The 22,364-nt window shown below is 38.5% G+C and overlaps 8 protein-coding genes across 11 annotated transcripts; 4 read left to right on the top strand and 4 right to left on the bottom strand.

Annotated features, from left to right (window-relative positions):
- The first annotated feature begins 1,737 nt into the window (after positions 1-1,737).
- On the top strand, positions 1,738-6,679 carry LOC9307811 (cellulose synthase-like protein D2). 3 transcript variants are annotated; one of them, XM_021020630.1, is made up of 4 exons: positions 1,738-2,264; positions 2,711-3,619; positions 3,718-4,525; positions 4,671-6,679. In XM_021020630.1, the coding sequence occupies exons 2-4, from the start codon at positions 2,736-2,738 to the stop codon at positions 6,408-6,410; spliced, it is 3,432 nt and encodes a 1,143-aa protein (XP_020876289.1). In that variant the 5' UTR covers positions 1,738-2,264; positions 2,711-2,735; the 3' UTR covers positions 6,411-6,679. The 3 variants fall into 3 exon arrangements, with proteins under 3 accessions (XP_020876289.1, XP_020876290.1, XP_020876291.1); XM_021020631.1 differs by having other exon boundaries at positions 1,738-2,178; XM_021020632.1 differs by lacking the exon at positions 1,738-2,264 and adding an exon at positions 2,303-2,494.
- Positions 6,680-7,875: 1,196 nt separating this feature from the next.
- On the top strand, positions 7,876-8,923 carry LOC9307812. Its single transcript, XM_021022098.1, has one exon. The coding sequence runs from the start codon at positions 8,012-8,014 to the stop codon at positions 8,759-8,761; it is 750 nt and encodes a 249-aa protein (XP_020877757.1). The 5' UTR covers positions 7,876-8,011; the 3' UTR covers positions 8,762-8,923.
- Positions 8,924-9,192: 269 nt separating this feature from the next.
- LOC9307813 (ATPase family AAA domain-containing protein 3-A) lies at positions 9,193-12,784 on the top strand. The gene is made up of 8 exons (XM_002871698.2): positions 9,193-9,800; positions 10,024-10,119; positions 10,409-10,519; positions 10,610-10,919; positions 11,117-11,207; positions 11,292-11,622; positions 11,795-11,943; positions 12,032-12,784. Exons 1-8 carry the CDS (start codon positions 9,474-9,476, stop codon positions 12,546-12,548), a joined length of 1,932 nt encoding a protein of 643 aa, XP_002871744.1. The 5' UTR covers positions 9,193-9,473; the 3' UTR covers positions 12,549-12,784.
- Positions 12,561-13,387, bottom strand: LOC9307814 (centromere protein V). The gene is made up of 2 exons (XM_021022100.1): positions 13,279-13,387; positions 12,561-13,171 (listed from the first exon to the last, which is right to left on the bottom strand). Exon 2 carries the CDS (start codon positions 13,150-13,152, stop codon positions 12,745-12,747), a length of 408 nt encoding a protein of 135 aa, XP_020877759.1. The 5' UTR covers positions 13,153-13,171; positions 13,279-13,387; the 3' UTR covers positions 12,561-12,744.
- A 112-nt stretch (positions 13,388-13,499) lies between these two features.
- LOC9309867 lies at positions 13,500-14,092 on the top strand. The gene has a single exon (XM_002871699.2). It carries the CDS (start codon positions 13,585-13,587, stop codon positions 13,888-13,890), a length of 306 nt encoding a protein of 101 aa, XP_002871745.1. The 5' UTR covers positions 13,500-13,584; the 3' UTR covers positions 13,891-14,092.
- A 138-nt stretch (positions 14,093-14,230) lies between these two features.
- On the bottom strand, positions 14,231-17,365 carry LOC9307815 (protein SMG9). Of its 2 annotated transcripts, none has more exons than XM_002873753.2 (8): positions 17,002-17,365; positions 16,676-16,784; positions 16,387-16,502; positions 16,101-16,220; positions 15,803-15,892; positions 15,127-15,275; positions 14,664-14,862; positions 14,231-14,543 (listed from the first exon to the last, which is right to left on the bottom strand). In XM_002873753.2, exons 1-8 carry the CDS (start codon positions 17,209-17,211, stop codon positions 14,391-14,393), a joined length of 1,146 nt encoding a protein of 381 aa, XP_002873799.2. In that variant the 5' UTR covers positions 17,212-17,365; the 3' UTR covers positions 14,231-14,390. The 2 variants fall into 2 exon arrangements, with proteins under 2 accessions (XP_002873799.2, XP_020877756.1); XM_021022097.1 differs by having other exon boundaries at positions 16,387-16,517.
- Positions 17,366-17,464: 99 nt separating this feature from the next.
- Positions 17,465-19,213, bottom strand: LOC9309868 (NADPH-dependent oxidoreductase 2-alkenal reductase). The gene is made up of 5 exons (XM_002873754.2): positions 18,907-19,213; positions 18,496-18,676; positions 18,261-18,427; positions 18,114-18,196; positions 17,465-18,037 (listed from the first exon to the last, which is right to left on the bottom strand). The coding sequence occupies exons 1-5, from the start codon at positions 19,135-19,137 to the stop codon at positions 17,659-17,661; spliced, it is 1,041 nt and encodes a 346-aa protein (XP_002873800.1). The 5' UTR covers positions 19,138-19,213; the 3' UTR covers positions 17,465-17,658.
- Positions 19,214-19,405: 192 nt separating this feature from the next.
- On the bottom strand, positions 19,406-21,490 carry LOC9309869 (NADPH-dependent oxidoreductase 2-alkenal reductase). Its single transcript, XM_002873755.2, has 5 exons — positions 21,172-21,490; positions 20,741-20,921; positions 20,303-20,469; positions 20,130-20,212; positions 19,406-19,898 (listed from the first exon to the last, which is right to left on the bottom strand). Exons 1-5 carry the CDS (start codon positions 21,397-21,399, stop codon positions 19,520-19,522), a joined length of 1,038 nt encoding a protein of 345 aa, XP_002873801.1. The 5' UTR covers positions 21,400-21,490; the 3' UTR covers positions 19,406-19,519.
- Between the last annotated feature and the right edge of the window lie 874 nt (positions 21,491-22,364).

Genomic DNA, 22,364 nt, shown 5'->3' on the forward strand with positions numbered 1-22,364 from the left:
GTGACCAAAGCTCACAATCAAGTCACTTGATCGAAAGTTTTTCAAAAACTATCCGCCTTGAAATGGTCTAGAGAAATTTTTGATCTGAGATGGCGTGTTTTGGTTCGTTTTGTGTCTGTAGCATGGATATTCATTCATGAAATTAATTGGCAAAAATAAAAACAAACTAAATACAATGTGGAAGCTCTTTAGCTCATTGGTTGAACAAGGGTTAATTAATATTTCTATACCTAGAGGTCTGGGGTTCGAGTCCCAGATACTGCGATTTATTAATAAATTTACAGATTATTGGAGGCAAGTGTGCAGGAGATCTCCAGTGATGTACAATTATAGTCGTTCGCCAGGATTCTACGCAGAGAGGGAAGTGTCCATCAAGAGCATAAAGAAGGAGGTGAAGGAGGTGAGTATGAAGAAGAAGGTGTCGTCTATCGTGGATCTAATGAGGGTCAGAAAGAATTGTCCGTTGTAAAATCGTCTATGTAACAGTTCTCATAATTTGCAATAAATAATAAATCCAGACGTTAAAAAAAAAAAACTAAATACAATATGCCAGATATTTAATATTAATGTTGACACTGACAGGGACATTATTACGTGGAGAATGAGAATTATTCGTGGTTAGTAGTAGTTACTCCATTAGATATGAAATATTGACATTTTTGACCAACGCTACGTACACACGTCACACGTTATCTCATTATTCCAAAAAATAAAAACATATAAGTGAGAAATACTCCTGCGACCGCGTATTTGGGTATTTCCCATTCGTTTTTGGAAATTCCCCAAAGTACCCTCATCGTCTCTTTCAGTGTGCTTACACGTTTTTTGAGTCCCGAAATTAACGCCTCCCTACGACATTCTTTTTATTTTTCCATATTTTATTGTGAAAAAATACCAAATAGTATTTTTTTCTTTTTTTTTTATTGGCTGTGACTGGTTAAAAAGTTAGAAAAAATAGAAGAAAAGAAATGTCACATCAAAAAGAAAAATGAATTCTACTAGTTTTGAAGAAGGAATAATTCCTCTCCTTTAGTTACTTTTTGATGTTTTCATCTGATATAATTCTGATTTTTTTTTATTGGTACATGCCAAGAAAATAAAAAATTCTCCCTTTTTCATTTCTTCTATTAAGGGTGACCAGTCACACCCATTGTGTTTTGTAGCTTGGAATTGAAACTAGAAAATATCTGAAGTCTTTTCGGTAGCTAATTTGTATCTTCTTACAACAACAAAGTGAAAATATAACTAAAAAGAAAAAATTAGTTAATAAACATACATTTTAAACAATTTCAAAAAGATAAAATCCTGAAAACAGAGAGATTTTGGATTAATTTTTAAAAAAAAAAAAAAATTCTCAAAATGAGAACATTGTATATTAATAAATCACAACAATTTCCCCTTTATCATAAGAGGATTTAGTAATCCAACACTTTTTAAAGCCACTAAATTTTTAACTTGCGACTTAATATCCCAATAAAATTCAAATAACTTGAGTTATTTTCAAAACATGGATTTTACAGTATTTGCTTGCTTTAAATACTGTAAATCATTGAACTGAGATCAAAGCAATTAGAGATTTTCTAATCTTTTATGGTAAGTAAATTTTTGGTATCCTTATTCGATAAGAAAAAAAATGGAAATAATGAAAAACGTTCAACGCGTTAAAAGATAAATAAGACCACAAGAGTTAAAAAGAGTCGTTCTTACTTTATCTACCTTGTCCGAAAAACCTCAGTCGCCCTAAAATAAATATTTTAAAAAGAAAACGTAAAACGTTTCAGAAAAAAAAAAAAGAGTGTGCTCCGTCAACTTGTTTCCCGGCGGCGTTCCACCTTCGTCTTCGCTGTCTCACCGCGTCATAAAATTTTCTACTTAAAAGTAAAAAATTCGAAATCGAGCAGAGATCTTCCGTCTTCATTTCTCGTCTCTATTCTTTACTTTTTCTTTGTTTTATATATATTTTAAGATCTTTGAATATATTGGGGATAAATCGGCTAACGTGTATTAGTTAGCAGGAGTGCTTAAGTATTTGCTCACGACTAAGTCCTTTTCTCCTCCTCTTCTTCTTTTTCTTCCTTTCACTATCTCTTCTCAATTTATCAAATGCCTCATAATATCCAGTTGGGTGGCACGACACGACCGCGTTGAATACTTCAGACAGATTTGTTAAAAAAGAAAGTATGTTCTTCTTCTTCTTCTGTCAATTACTATAAACTCAAAGATCTGAGTTTCTTCTCTCTTCTTAGCGTTCCTTTCCCGTGAAGGTATTTGCAAGCAATCTTGGTTTTTAAATCTTGTTTAATTGTTTTCTTATTAGTTCGTGGTGGGATCGTCTCTTTTTGTCTGAAAATGTCAATGGGCTCATCTTTCTCTCTCTCTCATTTCACTTCTCGTTTTGAATTGTTTAGAGAAAGATGTGTGCGCTTTTCGAGATATTCTTGGATTTGAAAGTTTGAATCTTTGAATTAGAGTATACGTCTTGGTAGCTTTAAAGGTGGTGCCTTTTTGTTGCAGTAAGAAATGATTGTTACCTTTTTCTTTTTCATTTGTGTGAAGGTTGATGATGAGTTTGTTTTTGATTGAAGCCATTAGATCCATAGATTGATCTGTTTCTTTGTTGATGTTTTGAATGGAATTTAAGAGCAATTAGAGATGTCTTTGTTTCCTCTTTTGCTAACTTTGTTGCTTCTGCTTTGACTTCTTTCTACAGGGATCTGCCAAGTTAGATCCTAACTATGGCATCTAATAAGCATTTCGATAAAAGTCCTTCAAATCTATCAAACAACTCTGATATTCAGGAGCCTGGAAGGCCATCTGTTCCTCAGAGAGTAAAATTTGGTCGAAGAACTTCCTCGGGTCGCTATATTAGTTACTCCAGGGACGATCTTGATAGCGAGTTGGGCAGTCAAGATTTCATGAGCTATACAGTTCAGATTCCTCCAACTCCAGATAACCAGCCGATGGACCCTTCTATTTCTCAGAAAGTTGAGGAGCAATATGTCTCTAACTCGATGTTCACTGGCGGGTTTAACAGCACCACCAGGGCTCACCTTATGGACAAAGTGATTGAGACAAAGACTAACCATCCACAAATGGCTGGCGCTAAAGGATCTTCTTGCGCGATCCCTGGCTGCGATGCTAAGGTTATGAGCGATGAGAGAGGTCAAGATCTTCTTCCCTGTGAATGTGACTTTAAAATTTGTAGGGATTGCTTCATAGATGCGGTCAAAACCGGTGGTGGGATTTGCCCCGGGTGTAAAGAACCGTACAAGAACACGCATTTGACCGATCAGGTTGATGATAACGGTCAGCAAAGGCCTATGCTGCCTGGCGGTGGCGGGTCGAAGATGGAGAGAAGATTGTCTTTGATGAAGTCAACTAATAAATCAGCTTTGATGAGGAGTCAGACTGGAGATTTTGATCACAATAGGTGGTTATTTGAGACGACTGGAACTTATGGTTATGGGAATGCTTTTTGGACAAAGGACGGGAATTTCGGGAGCGGTAAGGATGGAGATGGAGATGGTGACGGTATGGAGGCGCAAGATTTGATGAGCAAACCGTGGAGACCGCTTACTCGGAAGCTGAAAATTCCTGCTGGTGTTATTAGTCCATACAGGTATAAAAGAGAAGTGTATTGTTTTATTGTGTAACTATACTAAATCCAATTTTCTAAGTTGTTAAAAGAAGTCTGTATTCTTTTTTCTTTTTTTGCAGGCTTTTGATATTTATCCGTATAGTTGTTCTTGCATTGTTCTTGACTTGGAGGATTAAACATCAAAACCCAGACGCTATATGGTTATGGGGAATGTCTGTGGTTTGTGAGCTTTGGTTTGCCTTGTCTTGGCTTCTTGATCAGCTCCCTAAGCTATGCCCGATTAACCGTGCCACCGATCTTCAAGTCTTGAAGGAAAAGTTTGAAACACCGACAGCCAGCAATCCGACCGGGAAATCCGACCTTCCTGGATTCGATGTGTTTGTCTCTACTGCGGATCCCGAGAAAGAACCTCCTCTGGTCACTGCTAATACCATTTTATCGATTCTAGCTGCGGAATATCCGGTTGAGAAGCTTTCTTGCTATGTGTCTGATGATGGAGGGGCGCTTCTTACGTTTGAAGCAATGGCTGAAGCTGCGAGCTTTGCAAACATTTGGGTTCCTTTTTGTCGTAAACATGCGATCGAGCCGAGGAATCCAGACTCCTACTTTAGCTTAAAGAGAGATCCTTACAAGAACAAAGTGAAGTCTGATTTCGTGAAGGACCGGAGACGGGTTAAGCGTGAGTTCGATGAGTTCAAAGTCAGGGTTAACAGCTTGCCTGATTCGATCAGGAGACGTTCTGATGCTTATCATGCCAGAGAAGAAATTAAAGCCATGAAGATGCAGAGGCAGAACAGGGACGATGAGATTTTGGAGCCCGTGAAGATTCCGAAAGCTACATGGATGGCTGATGGTACTCACTGGCCTGGAACTTGGTTGACTTCTGCCAGTGATCATGCCAAAGGCGACCACGCCGGTATCATTCAGGTATATATAAAGTTGATATCGAAAGCCTTTTTCTACTTTCTTTGAAGTTTTCAATGTCCATGGAATGGCCATAAATTCAAGATTCAAGATGTTATTATATTATTCAATATCTCATTTTGTTTTCGCATATGATCTATCAATGCAGGTGATGTTGAAGCCACCGAGTGATGAGCCATTACACGGAGTGTCCGAAGGGTTTCTTGATCTAACTGATGTGGATATTCGGCTCCCACTCCTTGTCTATGTTTCTCGTGAGAAGCGACCCGGTTATGATCATAACAAGAAGGCTGGAGCCATGAACGCCCTAGTCAGAGCTTCTGCTATTATGTCAAATGGACCATTCATACTCAATCTTGACTGTGATCATTACATATACAACTCTGAGGCACTGAGAGAAGGTATGTGCTTCATGATGGATAGAGGCGGGGATAGGCTTTGCTACGTTCAGTTTCCGCAGCGGTTTGAAGGTATTGACCCTTCGGATAGATATGCTAATCACAACACTGTCTTCTTTGACGTCAACATGAGAGCCCTTGATGGGCTTATGGGTCCGGTTTATGTCGGAACCGGTTGTCTCTTCCGAAGAATCGCGCTTTATGGATTCAATCCGCCTCGATCCAAGGACTTTTCCCCAAGTTGCTGGAGTTGTTGTTTCCCTCGTAGCAAAAAGAAGAATATTCCTGAAGAAAACCGAGCTCTGCGTATGAGTGATTATGATGACGAAGAAATGAATCTCTCTCTAGTCCCGAAGAAATTCGGTAACTCGACATTCCTCATTGATTCAATTCCCGTTGCTGAGTTCCAAGGCCGGCCTCTTGCGGACCACCCTGCGGTTAAAAACGGGCGCCCACCCGGTGCACTCACCATCCCGCGAGAACTTCTTGATGCATCGACAGTAGCAGAAGCCATTGCTGTTATCTCTTGCTGGTACGAGGATAAAACCGAGTGGGGGTCACGTATCGGATGGATTTACGGGTCAGTCACTGAAGATGTTGTCACAGGTTATAGAATGCATAACCGAGGCTGGAAATCGGTTTACTGTGTGACGAAACGGGATGCTTTCCGTGGCACAGCTCCAATTAACTTGACGGATAGGCTTCACCAGGTTCTCCGTTGGGCTACTGGCTCGGTCGAGATCTTCTTCTCCCGTAACAATGCTCTTCTTGCAAGCTCGAAAATGAAAATACTCCAGAGAATTGCCTACTTAAACGTCGGTATCTACCCGTTCACATCGATCTTCCTCATCGTCTACTGTTTCCTCCCGGCGCTCTCCCTCTTCTCTGGTCAGTTCATCGTCCAGACGCTCAACGTCACTTTCCTAGTCTACCTTCTCATCATCTCCATCACTCTCTGCTTACTCGCCCTCCTCGAGATCAAATGGTCAGGAATCTCACTGGAGGAATGGTGGAGAAACGAACAGTTTTGGCTCATTGGAGGAACAAGCGCTCATCTCGCAGCTGTGCTTCAAGGTTTGCTCAAAGTTGTAGCAGGAGTCGAAATCTCCTTCACGCTCACTAGTAAATCCGGAGGAGATGATATAGACGACGAGTTTGCGGATTTGTACATGGTGAAATGGACTTCACTTATGATCCCTCCGATTACGATCATTATGGTGAACTTGATCGCGATTGCGGTTGGATTCAGCAGGACAATTTACAGTGTGGTTCCTCAGTGGAGTAAATTGATTGGAGGAGTGTTCTTCAGTTTTTGGGTTTTGGCACATCTTTATCCATTTGCTAAAGGTCTAATGGGAAGAAGAGGAAGAACACCGACGATTGTGTATGTTTGGTCTGGTCTTGTGGCCATTACCATTTCTCTTCTTTGGGTCGCTATTAATCCTCCGGCTGGTAATACTGAGATTGGAGGAAACTTCAGTTTTCCATGATAGGTTGATTTCTTGTCAAGAATCACAAAACAAAACAAAAAAAATATTCGTTGTCTTTTTATTATATGAAATCACATTCCTTTATTAGATTCTTTTTGTTTTTCTTTTCTGTCTGAAGATGATGATGGATCATGTTAGGACAAAGATCGGCTAAATATAGTTTGAACGAGTGCAGGAACTTAGTTTCTCTCGTTGTCTTTTTTTGGTTCTCTGTTGTATCATTTGTTTATGACGTGGATGTTTTTTTGCTCATGACATTTGTTCTTCTTTTTATGTAACCTTTGATTAATGGTGGAACTATACAGTCTGCTACTAAAATTGTATATTAAAACCCAAAATCCATGTCTTACTAAAGTAATTAAATTTGATCATGTTTATCTTCATCAAAACTGCATGTATAAGTAAAATTTGCAAATACATGTATTCTCAATTAGTTTTTGATTGAAAACTTTTGAACTTTAATATATGACTGGTTTATACTAAAAAAAAAACACTAATCTTATAACAGAGTTCTATGGAGATGGGTGATGGAATATGTCACATATACAAGAAACATTAAAGTCCTGATTTGATTACAGGATTGAATTTTAATTTGGATCAATTTTTCTTCTTCTTTGTAAATCTGAAATAACTAGAAATGAAACCAAACTTGGCTAAACTAAAAGAATTGGAAGAAAAAAAGAAGTAAAGCATGAGAGTGATTCATCTACCGGAAATGTCGTACAAAACGAGCTATAACTATCTCATGGAACAAGATAGGCATAGAGGGTGGTACTCTACTCATATCTAAATTCAAAGCAAACGAAACTGAAATTATATAAGGGAAAAAAAAAAAAAAAAAAGTAATTACATGAAAAGAATTCACATGCAGAAAAAGTCGTACACGCAAGCTATATCTAATTTATGTTCTAGAATAGTTTTATATAAATTACATTATTGACAAATTTAATTATTAGGACAATTTTTAGACGTGTCTTCAATCTCCATGACTCAACGTGACAACCATGTGGGAATGCCAAGCATTATCGATTTTCGTACGTGAATCTTTTATGTATTTGAGATTGGAAGCTTGTCGTTTGATAGATCTCACAGGAAAAACTTCACCAATATTAACCAAAATATTCTAAAATTGTTACTTGTTCTTGATTATTGATTCAACCAAATTCTTCTAAGTATCATGGTCTTTTAGCAAATAAATATAGTAGACTATTTATTAATATAGCGTCATTTTCAAATAAAACAAAAATATATTATAAATAAAGAAATTCATTGGATTATTTTTTATTTTTCTTACATCAATTGGATTTTAATAAGTTATGTTCTGGCGATTTATAGTAGTATCCAGTATCCACAGTAAATATCACAAATTATACTAGTTGAACAAACTATCTACAAACTCGCTCACCATGCGGATACCATGACCTTATGACCACTCAATTTGGTGGAAAACAACACACGCATGTCCAAAGCTAAACCTTATCTATCACCTACCAAAATTCTCTACCTAACTATGAAAGATTATATCTAAGTATCCGATCCCACCAATCTAATCTCCAAAAAAAGACGCCCCAAAAAGGAACAAGAAGGTTTCTTTTTTAAAAATGAGAGCTATTCAAACTCAAGTGATAACCTTCTGCATGTTAGTCATCATCGTAACATCATCAACAAGAGCCCAAAAGAGTCATCATGTGCCAAACAACCATGAACTTTCTGTCGCCATCGAAGAAATGGAGAAAGCAAATTACTTCTCTTTTGTGATGCTTATCAACATGTTACCATCCGTAAATCCTCGATTCTTAGCCAATGTCACATTCTTGATGCCAAAGGACAAAACCCTTTCTAGATCAAACATTATTAATCAACAGGATTCGGTTTCTGAGTTCTTGCTTCGCCACTCAATCCCTTCCTCTCTTCTTTTCGAGCATCTCAATCTCATCCCCAATGGCTCCATTGTTCCTTCCTCTTTACCACATTACACCCTCGAGATCTCCAATGGTGGAAGATCAAACTACTTTCTCAATAATGTCAAGATTATAAGCCGCAACATTTGTAGCTTAGGCTCTATCAAATGTCATGGAATTGACGGTATCCTACAATCTCCAAGTACTATCGACGATGATTCTCCTCATAATAATCACACTTTACCCTTCATTTCTTGCCCTAGCAGTCACAACAATAGTGACCAAAGTAGTCATAACAATAGTTCTCTTCCTACTCATACTCTTACCGCTCCTCCACCAGCCAGCAGTCCCCTGCCAAAATCAGATTCTCCAAGCATCCATGAGGTGGAAATGTTAAATTCGATCGTTATTCCTTTGCTTGGATTATTAGCGGGTTTGATCTGCATGTGAAGTATACTACTGCATGCAAATACCACCACTTAATTAGTTGTGTGTAATAGTACTCTCTTGTTATAGTTTATATCTACACATGTAAAAGAAAAAAACGATGAACGTTATAAATGTAACAATCAATTCAATTTGAGTTTTAATTTTAAAATTTCCTTTATAATATCTATTTAGAGACTTTCCTCCAAATTTGTTCTTTTCTGGCAACAGTTTCAATGTATTCTTCCTATTTCAATGTATTTTTGTTATCATACATTAATAATCTATGATAGTGTGATACTATATGAACTATCTATTACTATGGTATTAATTAAAAACACTTATATAAAAAAAAAAATTGTGAATTTTATTTATCAATATAATAAATTTGTTTTTTTTATTTCGCTCTATTGAAAATGAAATGATAACAAAATTATTTAAAACGTCTTTCAAATTCCGTCAAATGGGCCAAATAAGTCGGGTTTTCGGGTCAAATATCCAGATAATCCGGTAAAACCGACCCAAGATCTTAAGTCTTTTTTTACTTTCGCAGAGAAACCCTACTAAAACCCTTTGGCAACTTTCTCTGCCTCCATTTCTATGGCTTCGAATTTCTTGTTCATCAAGCCAATTTCTTCCTCTTAAATCCTCTTTACACCAATTTTTAAATCCCCTTAAAATCATTGAGAACCCTAGTCTGATTTCTCTTTAATTTCTCATTCCCTTTTGGGAAAAAATGGCTCAGAAACTTGCGATTGGTGTGATCTCAGCCCTAGCTGCCTCCGCTTCTCTCGCGCCGTCGAAATTCGCTGCTGCAGATGGACCTTTCACTTTCTCCGGCTTCTCCACCTCTCCGTCTGCTTCGATTCCTCAGCAGCAAGGTTCTTCTCCGCCGGCGCCGGAATCTGGAAAAGAACCGGCTGTTGCTGGCGAAGAATCTGATGCTCCTCCTCGGATTCGGAACAATAATCCGAGAACAACTTCAGCTGGGTTTGATCCGGAAGCGCTTGAGCGAGGAGCAAAGGCCTTGAAGGGGATCAACAACTCAGCTCATGCCAAAAAGGTCTTAAGAACTAACCCAATTCTGTCATTTGTAGATTCTATACATAGATAGAATCGGATAAGAGATTATAGATTCTCAAGTAGATAAGAGTTGTGTATGATGTAGCTAATGGAAGATAAGTTTGAGCTACTAAGTTTTCTTCTGGGATATGAAGTGTTTCTTTTTTCCTGTGTTTGTCAGTGATGTTTGGCCTCACAATTGATGGCTGCTTGGTTTCTGATAGGTATTTGAAAGTATTAAGACTCAAGAAGAGACGAGGCAGGCTGAGTTTACCGCTAAGGCGCAGGAGTTTAAAGCTATGCAATCCCAAGCTGAAGCTGTGAGTTCAACTTACTCTTGAGTTCATTGTCAATATATTTTTGACTACATGGTTTGGTCAGGTTGTACCTACTTATGAGGCGTTCTGGAGACAAATGTATCTATCTTTGTGTTTATGTTACTTATATCGTATATGTGTTCTTACAACTCTATGGTGAGCTACCAGAATCGAATTTGCAGGGACCTTGTTACTATATCCATTGCTGTTACATTTTTGTTGCATCATTCATTATTTACTTTGAAGATTCTTTTTTTGTAAAGTTATGTTCCTGACATTTTCCATTTCACAGGAGAGGCAAAGGGTAATATATGAGGAACAGAAGAAACTTGCTCAGCACCAAGCACAAACAAAGTCACAGATGGCCCGCTATGAAGATGAGTTAGCAAGAAAAAGGATGCAGGCATGTGATTCTACAGATACTTTTTTTTGTTTATTTAACTTTGGGAACTTTTATTCTCTCTAACAACTTATGCTGTTTATCTTGTTACAGGCTGAGAATGAGGCCCAGAGAACAAGAAACCAAGAACTTGTGAAAATGCAAGAAGAATCAGCAATTAGGCGGGAAGTAGCTCGACGAGCTACTGAAGAAGAGATTCAAGCACAGAGACGACAAACAGAGAGGGAGAAAGCTGAGATTGAACGTGAGACAATCAGGGTCAAAGCTATGGCAGAAGCTGAAGGGAGAGCTCGTGAATCAAAGCTTTCTGAGGATGTTAACAGGAGAATACTTGTTGATCGTGCAAATGCAGAAAGAGAGAAATGGGTTTCTGCCATCAATACTACATTCGATCATATTGGAGGTCAGACATTAATGATAAACAGTATCTTTCTATCGTTTTGTTTAATTCATTGTGGAAGCTTTCCTGTGGAAGTTTACCTTAGCAGTAATTAGAGTCTAATATAGGTAACTTGTGAGTATAATAGGCATGTGACTCTTTTAAATACATATATAAATACTCTTGTAAATAAATGATTGACTTTTTACTGGTTTTCCTAGGGGGCTTGCGTACCATTCTAACGGATCAAAATAAGCTAATTGTTGCTGTTGGAGGTCTAACCGCTCTTGCAGCTGGGATCTACACAACGAGGTAAAGACTATAAATGGTTGAGAAAAAAGTGCCACTCATGACTAGGTTGAGGAACTCAGTCATCTTATAGATTGCTTGTTGCAGAGAAGGTGCCAAGGTTATCTGGAGCTACGTGGATAGAATATTAGGACAACCTTCTCTAATTAGAGAATCATCAAGAGGAAAGTACCCTTGGTCTGGTTCCGCTTCTCGTGTCTTGTCCACATTGCGGGGTGGTGGTAAGGAGTCTACTTCCAAAAATGGAAAAGGGTTTGGTGATGTTATTTTGCGTCCTGCTCTTGAAAAGAGAATCGAACAGCTAGCTAATGCAACTGCCAACACAAAAGCCCACCAAGCACCTTTCCGAAATATACTTTTCTACGGTCCACCAGGAACAGGGAAGACAATGGCTGCCCGAGAGCTGGCTCGTAGATCTGTATGTATTCTCGACATTTCTGATGCTTACAGTTATTATATCATGTATAAAGCGTAGATGCATTCTTCAAATCAAGATCTTAGTTCTAGGTTACCCATGGGCATTAAAATTGTAGAATCTCAGGCTTGTTATTTCAATAATCACTTACGTCCTTTGATCTGTTACCATTCAGGGTCTAGATTATGCATTGATGACGGGTGGAGATGTTGCTCCACTTGGAGCTCAGGCTGTAACAAAGATACACCAACTGTTTGACTGGTCCAAAAAATCTAAGAGAGGCTTGTTGCTCTTCATCGATGAAGCCGATGCATTTCTGTGCGAGTAAGTCGCAAATCAGATGCTGATGATAATTAAACTTAACTCAGGGATTTGAGTTATTAATGTGTTGATTTGATTGCAAATTTGACAGGCGTAACAAAACATACATGAGCGAAGCCCAAAGGAGTGCACTAAATGCACTCCTCTTCCGCACGGGTGACCAGTCCAAAGACATAGTCCTAGCGCTTGCCACAAACAGACCTGGTGATCTAGACTCAGCAGTGTCTGACCGTATCGATGAGACTCTTGAATTCCCCTTGCCTGGAGAAGAAGAGCGCTTCAAGCTTCTAAACCTCTATCTAGAGAAGTACATATCTAAGGCTAATCTAAAAAAGCCGGGTTTGCTCCAAAGCATTTTCAAAAAAGAGCAGCAGAAAATTGAGATAAAAGGCATTACTGAGGATCTCCTGAAGGAAGCTGCCGCCAAAACAAAAGGGTTTTCGGGTAGAGAAATTGCGAAATTGATGGCAAGCGTTCAAGCTGCTGTGTATGGAAGCGCAAACTGCTTATTGGACGCAAACCTTTTCAGAGAGGTCATTGATTACAAAGTCGCAGAGCATCAACAGAGAAAAAAACTAGCTGGAGCTGATGCAGGTAACAAGAAATGAATTCATATAAGCTTATCATCAACACAGATATCTGCAGGTGTAGATTTGAACAACACTCAAAAACTCAAAACCCTGAGCATTATTCTCAAAAGGGTTTAGGCAGAAAAAACTTTTCTCATTTCCAAATTGTTTCTCCATGACTGCTTTAGATTCTTTTTTTTCTTAGCCATTACAATCTTGAGTTGATCTTATCATATCACTCCTTGGAAAAGGAGGCAATACCTGTCTTTTTGTGAGACACTTCCCAGTTCTGACCATCATAGCTTTTGACCTCGACGTGATCCAGTGTCCCTGACTTGACACACTTAACTGTGACAGCGACTCCATCGGGGTTAGACCTCGGGATATAAAACGATGTGATCCCACAAACCTTGCAGAAGGTATGCTTGGCCGTGTGAGTCCCAAAAGTGTAAGTAGTAATGAAGTCTTTGGAATCATCAAGAAGTTCAAAGTTGCTTGAAGGAACGATAAAGTGAACATTGCCTCTCATTGAACAATCTGAGCAATTGCATCTCCAAGCCACCACACTTGTTGCTGCTTTAACTCTCCATTTCACTTTCCCACAATGACATCCACCTTCATGAAGTATCAACTCTGATTCCATGCCTAATTATTGCTTGAATCTACAATCAAATCCTCGTAAGAGAAAAATATTAATAATTTACCCAGAAAAATTAATACGATCTGCAATAGTTGATCTAAAGAAAAGAAAAAATTAATAGAATCGAACCAGATTTTGTTGAACAGTGTGTATATTTAGCGATCGATGAAAATTCTCAAATTTTGTTCAACGAAAGTCAATGAAAGAGAATACAAAGTTCTGCTGCAAGTGAGACTTTCTCCTTCCACACGCTAAGGTGGTGTTGGTGTTTTTAGCTCCGCTAATTGGGTCTTAAATGGGCTTTTAATGGGCCTAAAACAGGTTACAATTTTCATTTCCGAAGAGGCGGTGACACTGCCCTAATTCACACACCACATCTAAGATCACGACTTTGATCCAGCTGAACTGGAATTGAGATTTGTTAGGCGATTAAAAATGGCAAGTGAAGAAGCAAAGGATCCATGGAAAGGAGAAGAGTGGGGGATTGAGAATGAGAAGACGAAGAAGCCAACAAGTGGTGGTGGTGGTGTGAAAACGGTGACGAGAGCGAGAAAACAAACGCCGAGGGGACTTGAAGAGAAATACGAAGCTTACTTCCTACCGCGAAAGCCATGGCCGAGGGCTCTTGCTTACTATGGAAGTTTTATCCTTGGTGGGATTGGTGCTGGTATGGTTATTGAAGCTTGGATCAACAAAAAAGTCAAAGAAGATGGAGGAGTCATTTGGGAATTCGACAAGTGAACTGCTCCATATGGGTTTATCTGATGATAAATAAGAATCTAAGGAACAGCGAGAGTTTGTTTACTTACTCTCAACACAAATCCCTAGATTGGATCATTTTGTTTGTTCTAGAATTCAGAATTTGAAGGGGTTTCGTTGAACTCAACGGTAAACTTTATAAAATCTTGTTGAACCCATAATGCATTGAAGATGTTCGACGAAATGCTTTCTGTTACAGTTGGATATATTAAAGTTTACCTAATGCCTTTCGATCTTTTGATTAAATCACTTCACGTCTGAATGATTTCGAAGAGAAAACTAATTAGCATTTGCTGTATTGAGAGGGAGAGGGAGAATGTTGTAAGTAACAGAGAGATTTTGCGGTAAGAAAATATTCATGACACACTATTCTTTAAGAACTTGAAGAAGAAGAAAACACTACATCTCAAGTTCAATGAATTCAGCAACAAACGAGCAAGCCTAGAATATCAAGACACTGACTATAAGTGAAGGGTCTACTACTACCTCCGAAACATACCGGAACTTTGAAGAGCCCTACTGTACTCTGCAATGATCGGAGAATTCTTCACCATCTCCCATATCTTTGCTGAGTTTTTCAGCCACTCCCGTTCAGAGACTGGTCTTGAAAAGGACGTAGATTTAGAAGACAAAACCTGTGATAAACCCGAACACTAGTTCTTGAGCGTGTTCATGTGGATGAATGTGCACATGCGTGGATAATCCACAAAGTCCGAGAGATATAAAGAGGAGGACGAAGAGGGAGAGAGACATACCTGATCCCTTAGTTTCCACATTGCTAATTGATAACTCTCGTGCTGGTTTCTCGAGCTTTTAGATGGAATCACAGAAGAAACCGGCTCGACTAACTCCGACCCATTCCTTCCTGCTGTGAATGAACTTGATTCGAAATACTGCGCCAGTGCCTTTCTTAGTTGCAAGATATTCTTTGGAGAGAGATCTTGATCCTGAAGCCTGCAAAGATGAAGTAGGACGAGCAGTGAGCTGATAATTCATATAGATTTGTTAGAATTACCCTACAATTTCTCATCTAACACACCGACTAGACTACATTTTATTTAGTAATAGCTAAGTAGAATCACATTTAATTAACAGACGTTCAACAAACATTATTGTATAAAAAAACAAGCAATAGAGGATAATGCATTAGTTCACAAGGCTATAAGATTTGTATTTTATGGTGATATAAAATCAAGACACCAACAAAAGGAGACTCACTTTGAGTGCACAAATATGGGAGTAGCCATATATTCATTTCCCTCAGATAATTTGTCCTTAAATTCCATTTCAGGCCCAATCTCAGAGATCTGTAGACGGGAAAGTGCAGGAGAAGATGGATCAGGTATTGCATGCTTCAACAAATCCACCTGCAGAAAAAAGAGAAGACGCATGATCATATGAACAATGATTCGTGAAATCCCTGTAAAGAGATCCTCTACCATAGTACCACACGGGCGTTTCTGCATCATTTGCTAGGAAAAGAATTTGCATGGTTTCCGGTTTTAAGCTAAAAGCCCCTATATATTAACGTTCAGATCCTTTACAATTTATCTATAATTAGACATACCAATTTTTCTAGCACTCCCAGCTTGAGTTGTTTTCAGAAGTTTCCAGTTTAAAGTCATCAATATGTATAAACGACACTACTCCCTAAATATGTTTACTGTATTTGTCAACTGTTCATATATTCATCGATTTAAGTATGGTGGAACATTACCAGCTGCAACAAAGTATTTGCATCAAGTTAAATTAGATTCAGTGTCCGCTCTTAATGATATGTCGCATCTTTTTGTTACCTCTATCCATGATATGAACCATAATAGCATGAAAAATAGAGAACCAGCATCATCTAAGACTAAAAAATAATACGACACAAGGTTAAAAATAGAGATACCGTTGACATCAGATGCCACATGTTATCTTCATGAACTCCTTCAGATACCACCAGCAACACGTGACAAATGGATGCTAAGAGGACACCAAGCTAGAATTGTTCCTTGCACCAGCCCAAAATGAAAACGATTAGATTAGATCTCTACCCCAATTAAATACCCAACACCAGGAGCAAAGCCATCTATAGGGAAACGAAAGTAGATGGAAAATGAAACAGTGGGAGAAAAACAACGATAAACAATAAGTGAAGTGCTAAAACATTCATCAAGTGAGATGTCTCTGTCAAGTCTCCCAGTTACCTGGATGCACATGATTTCGTGAGCCAACTCAGCCGACAGAGAGTCACTGCCCAAGACTGGTACTGAGGATGAACTATCAGGTCTGATAATCTCAGCCAATATGGATGGACTGAAAACAGGCTGCAGAACAGAATTGGAGGATATTGATGAGAAACTAAAGCTAAGTCTGTGAAATAGCATCCACTTTACTAAAAGGCATTCAAACGAAATTGGTTTTTAAACAAGATGATTCCCCACTCAAGAACAAGAAAAAAGTAAATACACTAAAAATAACAACTGCACAAACCTGAACATCAAGAAGGATGAACCTCTCAGCGGAAACTCTTGGTTCAATGCCAATAGTACAATGTTTTGCCGCTGCTTTGATCTCGTCAGACTGTACAGAAAATGGCGGTAGCATTCCTACAAAGTAACAGCCTTGTATAAAGTTTTGTTAAACTTGGAAGAAGAGAACCTAGCCAATTCCAGAGGCAAATCCTATGACTAAAATTCTTGACTACAACCAAACTGCTATTCTTATGTATAAGATCCAAGAAAACACCAAATATATGATATTTTCTTCTGTGAATACTAACCAGGGGAGCTCCCATCAAAGGCGTAGATTGCATTCAAAATTGTCGATTTGCCAACACCCGGAGGTCCAATCACTCCAACCACCGTGAAGTCTGTATTCTCAGTAAGGAACTGTTCAAAAAAAAAAAAATCAATTGAGTCAATGATCTCTACTTAGATAAAAGGAGTCATCTTAAGCTTCGAAGGATGATTTAACTAAGCATAAGATCTCTAGCACATAATCAGACAGATCAAGCATGGTAACTATATCAAAAGAATTCAAAATCTCAACTTCGTTCAATTCAATCACTACTAACGAAGAAGAATAAAACGAGAGAGAGGGAATTACAGGGAGAAAGCGATCGATGTGAAAATCCCAAGAATCGGAGAGCATATTCAGAGAGCTAACAGGAGGGAGACGAGAGCGGTGCGAAGCATTATCGTCGTCGGAGTTGCCGCGTCCGAATTTACCGGTAATCGGAGAAACGGACGGTTTAGCAAGAAGGATTTTAGGAGCTGCCGGTGATGACATTTGGCTTCCGCCTGAAGAACCAGCCATCGTAGATTACGACAAATGCTAAGCCAGACACGACGATGGTTTCCGACGTCGCGATTAGGGTACTTAACCGCGAAATCTGTTTGCCAATCTCGACGGACTTGTGTAATGAGAATTTCTCTAGGATTTTTTTTTTTTTTCAAGTTTCCTCCGGACAGTACTTTTTTTTTGTAAAAGTTTTTCCGGACAAGTACTTCTAAACACTAAAATCAATTTGGACGGTTGAACCAATCCAAACCAAATCAAACCAAAGATCGATATCATGGTCTCTTGTATTTATTTCATAATTTAGGCTAATTATTACATCTTTGATATCGAATCCTGATAACTTGTAATGTTGCAGAAGAAACTCCACCAAATACTTATGCTTCAACAATTTCATATCGTAAGGACATATCCAACTTCCGACACACCACTTACCGAACAAGTAAGTACTCTCAAATATATCACTTAAGATGGCGAAACCACGACAAGTTGTTTCCCGACGTTTTTACCGTGAAAGAGTCCAACGAGAGCAGCAGGAGCACTCTCGATCCCATCAGCAACATCTTCCACATACGTTATCTTACCTTCTCTTATATACGGAACCACAAACTCCAAGAATTCTGAGTATTTGTCGAAGTAATCGAAACAGTTAAACCCTTCGATACGGATTCTTTTGTAGGTAATGAGCGAGAGCCCGTATATGCCTTCCGGATTCTTCAGATTGTACTGTGAGATCATCCCACATGCCGCGATACGGCCGTGTGGTCTCATGTTTAAGATCACTGCATCCAGCATCTTGCCTCCCACGTTCTCAAAGTATATGTCAATGCCTTCAGGGAAACACCTAGAAAAGAGAGAATTGATCTTTTCATATTAGTTGTTCTTGATTTGTGGATACAAGAAATCTTAATTTGCGTTACCTTTTTAGGGCAGCAATAAGATTGTGTTCTTCTTTGTAGTTGAATGCATCATCGAATCCAAACTTGTTCTTGAGGAGATCAACCTAAAGAAGCTCAACAAATCAGGATCCAAATAAGAAAGCTAGATCGTTTCTAGTAACGTCCTACCTTTTCTTTACTTCCAGCACTTCCAACAACATAACAACCCATCATCTTAGCAAATTGTCCTACAAGCTGACCAACCGCGCCAGAGGCAGCTGACACAAACACGGTATCTCCTTTCTTTGGAGAACAGATCTCGTAAAACCCAACATATGCGGTCATACCAGGCATACCTGTCAAGGAACAGGAGAGGATGAAAATTAACAATACCAAGACGTAGAGGAAGGAGAATCAACAATACCAAGAAGTCCAGTGTAGTAAGATAAGGGAAAATCGGTATGATGGATTTTGAAGTGAAGATTAGGAATTGGTGTGATAACACTGTACTCTTCCCATCCTACTGCTCCCCAAAGTAAGTCACCTTCTTCGTAATCTGAGTGTCCAGAATCTATCACTTTAGACACTCCAAACCCTGAGATAGGCTGCACAACACAACATAAATTTCTCCCAAATTTAATCATGACGAAACAGAGCTTTATAGATACGTGGATTGGCCCATATCCCTCATATACTAGTGTTGGTCCCTTCAAACATCCGATGTGGGATCCTAACAGTAACCAAACAGACCTCAAACGGAATTTAAAAATGGTTTTCCAAATTGTAAATGCTTCTGAGCTCGAAACTTAGTCATGACGACGAAGCAGAGTTTTACCTTGCCGGGAGTGAAGGACTGAGCAGTAGCAGGGCTCAAAGGATCAGGTTTTCTCATACGATTCCGCATGTAAGGATCGCAAGACAAGTAGAGATTCTTCACCAACGCCGTCATAGATCCCTTCGGCACCCTAAGATCGACGGTGGTGGAGGTGATTACAAGGTCGGATTCGTTGGCAAAACCGGTTACGTAATCACGTAATACGACTTGCTTGTTGATCATCGTCTCCATTTTTTAGAATAGGTTTGTTTTTGGTTCTTCATCGTCTTTATTTCTCTCTACTTATATAAGCTCTTCTACGGTTAGTGCGGTTAGTAAAGCCACAAGTTGAGGAGATAATCTTTTTATTTGCTAATCTACTATACTAACCATGCAAAACTTATGAAGCCAAACTTAGTTGTATTAAGCATAATTTCTTGCGCTATTATGTGTGATGCACACAATGTGGGGATTAACTGTATCTTGATTTATTTTTAAAGAGCAAATCCAAACGCAAAGATGAACCAAAACCGAATTTTATATCTATATAGATTCGAAACCTTAACAAACATTATTTTTATCCATAAAACATAAACCACCCACACAAACTCTTGTACAAGTATCAAACATTGTTTCACTCACGAGCAACAACAACAACTTGTTTCCCAACATTCTTACCATGGAAGAGTCCAACGAGAGCTTCAGGAGCTTTCTCTAGCCCATCAGCTACATCTTCCACGTACGTTATCTTCCCTTCTCTAATGTGCGGAAGCACAAACTCCAAGAACTTTGAGTATTTGTCATAGAAATCAAAAACTACAAAGCCTTGAATGCGGATTCGTTTGTAGATTATGTTGGATAGGTTGTGTACACCTTCCTGGTTCTCAAGATTGTACTGTGAGATCATTCCACAGACAGCGATACGCCCGTGTGGGTTCATGTTTACGAGCACTGCGTTTAGCATTTTGCCTCCTACATTCTCAAAGTATATGTCAATGCCATTAGGGAAACACCTGGAAAAGAAAAGGAGAATATTTCTTAGATTAGTCAAAAAGCAATTGATTAGATATTAATCAATTGAGTTTATCCCCAATTAAGTGGTTTCACAGGTAGAATCATGGTGTTCATGCTATTATCCATTTCTTTTGTTTCTACTTTAGTTTTGAATTCTGGCTTTATTATGCAAACCGATCCTAACAGTTATAGACATCAAACAGTTCAAAATTAGTGGTAATTAACCAAACCTTTTGAGGGCAGCAGTAAGGTCAGGTTCTTCCTTGTAGTTAAATGCATCATCAAACCCAAACTTGGTCTTGAGGAGATCAACCTAAAAAGAAGTAAAGGGGTAATCATTCTCTTGAATGAGAACTAAGAAACATAAGGAAACAAATCATGGAAATGATGATCAAATTCTCACCTTTTCTTTGCTACCAGCGCTTCCAACAACATAGCAGCCCAACATCTTAGCAAATTGCCCCACAAGCTGACCAACCGCACCAGATGCAGCTGACACATAAACTGTCTCTCCTTTCTTTGGAGAACAAACTTCATAAAACCCAGCATAGGCGGTCATACCGGGCATACCTGTCAGGACAGGACAAAACCCATCAGAGAGTGAATATATGAAACAGATCAACAAACCAAACAGTTGAAACTCTAGTCTTCTAGCTAGATTGAAGTTATAACTAATTCCATTCCTATGTTTCAAAGATTTGTTAGACATCCATAACGATTATGACATTCAACTACATGATCTTTGTCTCAAGCCAAAACTTTGTATGAAGAAGCAGAGATTTCCAAAGTTTACAGAATGATTCCACTTACAAAACCATGAAAACGGCAGAGATTAACATACCGAGAAGTCCCGTGTAGTAAGATAATGGAACATCGGTATGCTGGATCTTGAAATGCACGTGAGGTGTTGGAGTGATAACAGAGTACTCCTCCCATGCAACTATACCCCAGAGTAAGTCTCCTTTTTTGTAATCTGGATGTCCAGATTCTACCACTCTGGACACTACATACCCTTGGATTGGCTGCACCAAAACACACAATGGGAATTAAAAACAGTCAACAAGATAGAGATAGCAAAAAGTAAAACCCAAAGAGACACAATTTATTCTCAGAGTCATCTTCAAGAACACCAAACCGTCATCACAAAAAGTATACTATTATTATAATAAGATATTGTTCTGTTCACAAAGTATAAGTATTTATATGCCAAAAGAGAATTCAAATAATAATCATGCAAACCAAACCAAACATTATCATCATAGTCGATGGTACCTGGCCGGGAGTGTAAGCTTGAGCAAGAGCAGCAGTGGAAGGATCAGGTTTCCCCATGCGAATCCTCATGTAAGGATCGCATGACAAGTAGAGATTCTTCACCAGAACCAAGTTAGAACCTTCCGGAACCTTAAGTTCGACGGTGGTGGTTGTGAAATCGAAATCGGATTCCTTAGGGAAACCATTCACGTAGTCTTTCAATATGACCTGCTTGTTCGTCGCCGTCATCGTTAACTCTTCTTCCTCGATTCAACTTCTGACTTCACCCATTTGTTACTTCTTCTTCGGTTTTTCGAGGACGTGGCTGTTTTTATAGTGACATCTCCTGTGTGCCACTAATCAATCTCATGATATCAACTTATCAAGTATGACGTCACTGCTTATGTTTATTATTTATCAGATACTTTCTCTTTCGAGGCTTCGAGCGTTTTTTTTTTTTTCACATTTTTGGTATATATCTCCTTTCACGTTTTCATTTTTTTTTTTTTTTTTTTTTTTTTTTGAAGTAGTAGTATTAAATTTCTCATTAATGATATATGAATATCTAGAAGTAGTAGTATTAAATTTCTCAATAATGAAGTAGTACTCCCTCCGTTTCGTTTTAGTTGTCGTTTAAGGTTTTTTCACACAAATTAAGAAAGCATTAAATTTTCTGTTTTACTCTTTATTAATATATTTTATAAAAAAATTCATTGGCCAAAACATTAAAACTGTAGGGATAAAACTGGAATTTTCACCAAACATTTGCATTGAAAACCTAAAACGACAACTATTATGAAACAAAATTTAAATCCTAAAACGACAACTAAACTGAAACGGAGGGAGTAGTACACTACAGATGTAAAAAACTTGAGCGTTTTTTATCCTTTTAAACTGTAGTAGTATTAAATTTCTCACTAATGATATCTGAATTTTTTTTGTATCGGGCTATATATTTTGTTAAAACTTCAGTGATCTCTCTAAAGTCTAAACGTAACACTGTGGTTAATCCAGATTCAATAGCTCTATTGGTAGTCTGGTACTAGCAGACTTTCCAAAGAAAATTTGCCTCAAGGTCTTCGCTATTATAGAGAAAAACTTGCTTTGATCCTCGACCAGAGGGGAGGGTACCTACGGACCTGAAACCCATAATGGCATAATCTTTGAGTTGCCAAAATTTAAACACGTTGTGGTCAATATCCTCATTTGTGGTC

The sequence above is a fragment of the Arabidopsis lyrata genome, assembly GCF_000004255.2.
Source record: "Arabidopsis lyrata subsp. lyrata unplaced genomic scaffold ARALYscaffold_6, whole genome shotgun sequence".
Classification (NCBI taxonomy): Eukaryota; Viridiplantae; Streptophyta; class Magnoliopsida; order Brassicales; family Brassicaceae; genus Arabidopsis; species Arabidopsis lyrata.

Bases quoted from the DNA above. Each gene is read 5' to 3' on its own strand.
- LOC9307811 (XM_021020630.1), top strand. From the start codon at position 2,736: ATGGCATCTAATAAGCATTTCGATAAAAGTCCTTCAAATCTATCAAAC. The intron at 3,620-3,717 runs GTATAAAAGAGA...CTTTTTTTGCAG, and splicing joins GGTGTTATTAGTCCATACAG to GCTTTTGATATTTATCCGTA. The intron at 4,526-4,670 runs GTATATATAAAG...CTATCAATGCAG, and splicing joins ACCACGCCGGTATCATTCAG to GTGATGTTGAAGCCACCGAG.
- LOC9307812 (XM_021022098.1), top strand. From the start codon at position 8,012: ATGAGAGCTATTCAAACTCAAGTGATAACCTTCTGCATGTTAGTCATC.
- LOC9307813 (XM_002871698.2), top strand. From the start codon at position 9,474: ATGGCTCAGAAACTTGCGATTGGTGTGATCTCAGCCCTAGCTGCCTCC. The intron at 9,801-10,023 runs GTCTTAAGAACT...GGTTTCTGATAG, and splicing joins ACTCAGCTCATGCCAAAAAG to GTATTTGAAAGTATTAAGAC. The intron at 11,623-11,794 runs GTATGTATTCTC...GTTACCATTCAG, and splicing joins GAGAGCTGGCTCGTAGATCT to GGTCTAGATTATGCATTGAT.
- LOC9307814 (XM_021022100.1), bottom strand. From the start codon at position 13,152: ATGGAATCAGAGTTGATACTTCATGAAGGTGGATGTCATTGTGGGAAA.
- LOC9309867 (XM_002871699.2), top strand. From the start codon at position 13,585: ATGGCAAGTGAAGAAGCAAAGGATCCATGGAAAGGAGAAGAGTGGGGG.
- LOC9307815 (XM_021022097.1), bottom strand. From the start codon at position 17,211: ATGGCTGGTTCTTCAGGCGGAAGCCAAATGTCATCACCGGCAGCTCCT. The intron at 16,518-16,675 runs GTTAGTATTCAC...ACTTTATACAAG, and splicing joins CTTTGATGGGAGCTCCCCTG to GCTGTTACTTTGTAGGAATG. The intron at 14,544-14,663 runs GTATGTCTCTCT...GGTTTATCACAG, and splicing joins TGTGGAAACTAAGGGATCAG to GTTTTGTCTTCTAAATCTAC.
- LOC9309868 (XM_002873754.2), bottom strand. From the start codon at position 19,137: ATGGAGACGATGATCAACAAGCAAGTCGTATTACGTGATTACGTAACC. The intron at 18,197-18,260 runs GTAGGACGTTAC...GAGCTTCTTTAG, and splicing joins GTGCTGGAAGTAAAGAAAAG to GTTGATCTCCTCAAGAACAA. The intron at 18,038-18,113 runs GTAACGCAAATT...TCTCTTTTCTAG, and splicing joins CTTATTGCTGCCCTAAAAAG to GTGTTTCCCTGAAGGCATTG.
- LOC9309869 (XM_002873755.2), bottom strand. From the start codon at position 21,399: ATGACGGCGACGAACAAGCAGGTCATATTGAAAGACTACGTGAATGGT. The intron at 20,922-21,171 runs GTACCATCGACT...GTTTTGGTGCAG, and splicing joins AAGCTTACACTCCCGGCCAG to CCAATCCAAGGGTATGTAGT. The intron at 20,213-20,302 runs GTGAGAATTTGA...ACTTCTTTTTAG, and splicing joins GCGCTGGTAGCAAAGAAAAG to GTTGATCTCCTCAAGACCAA.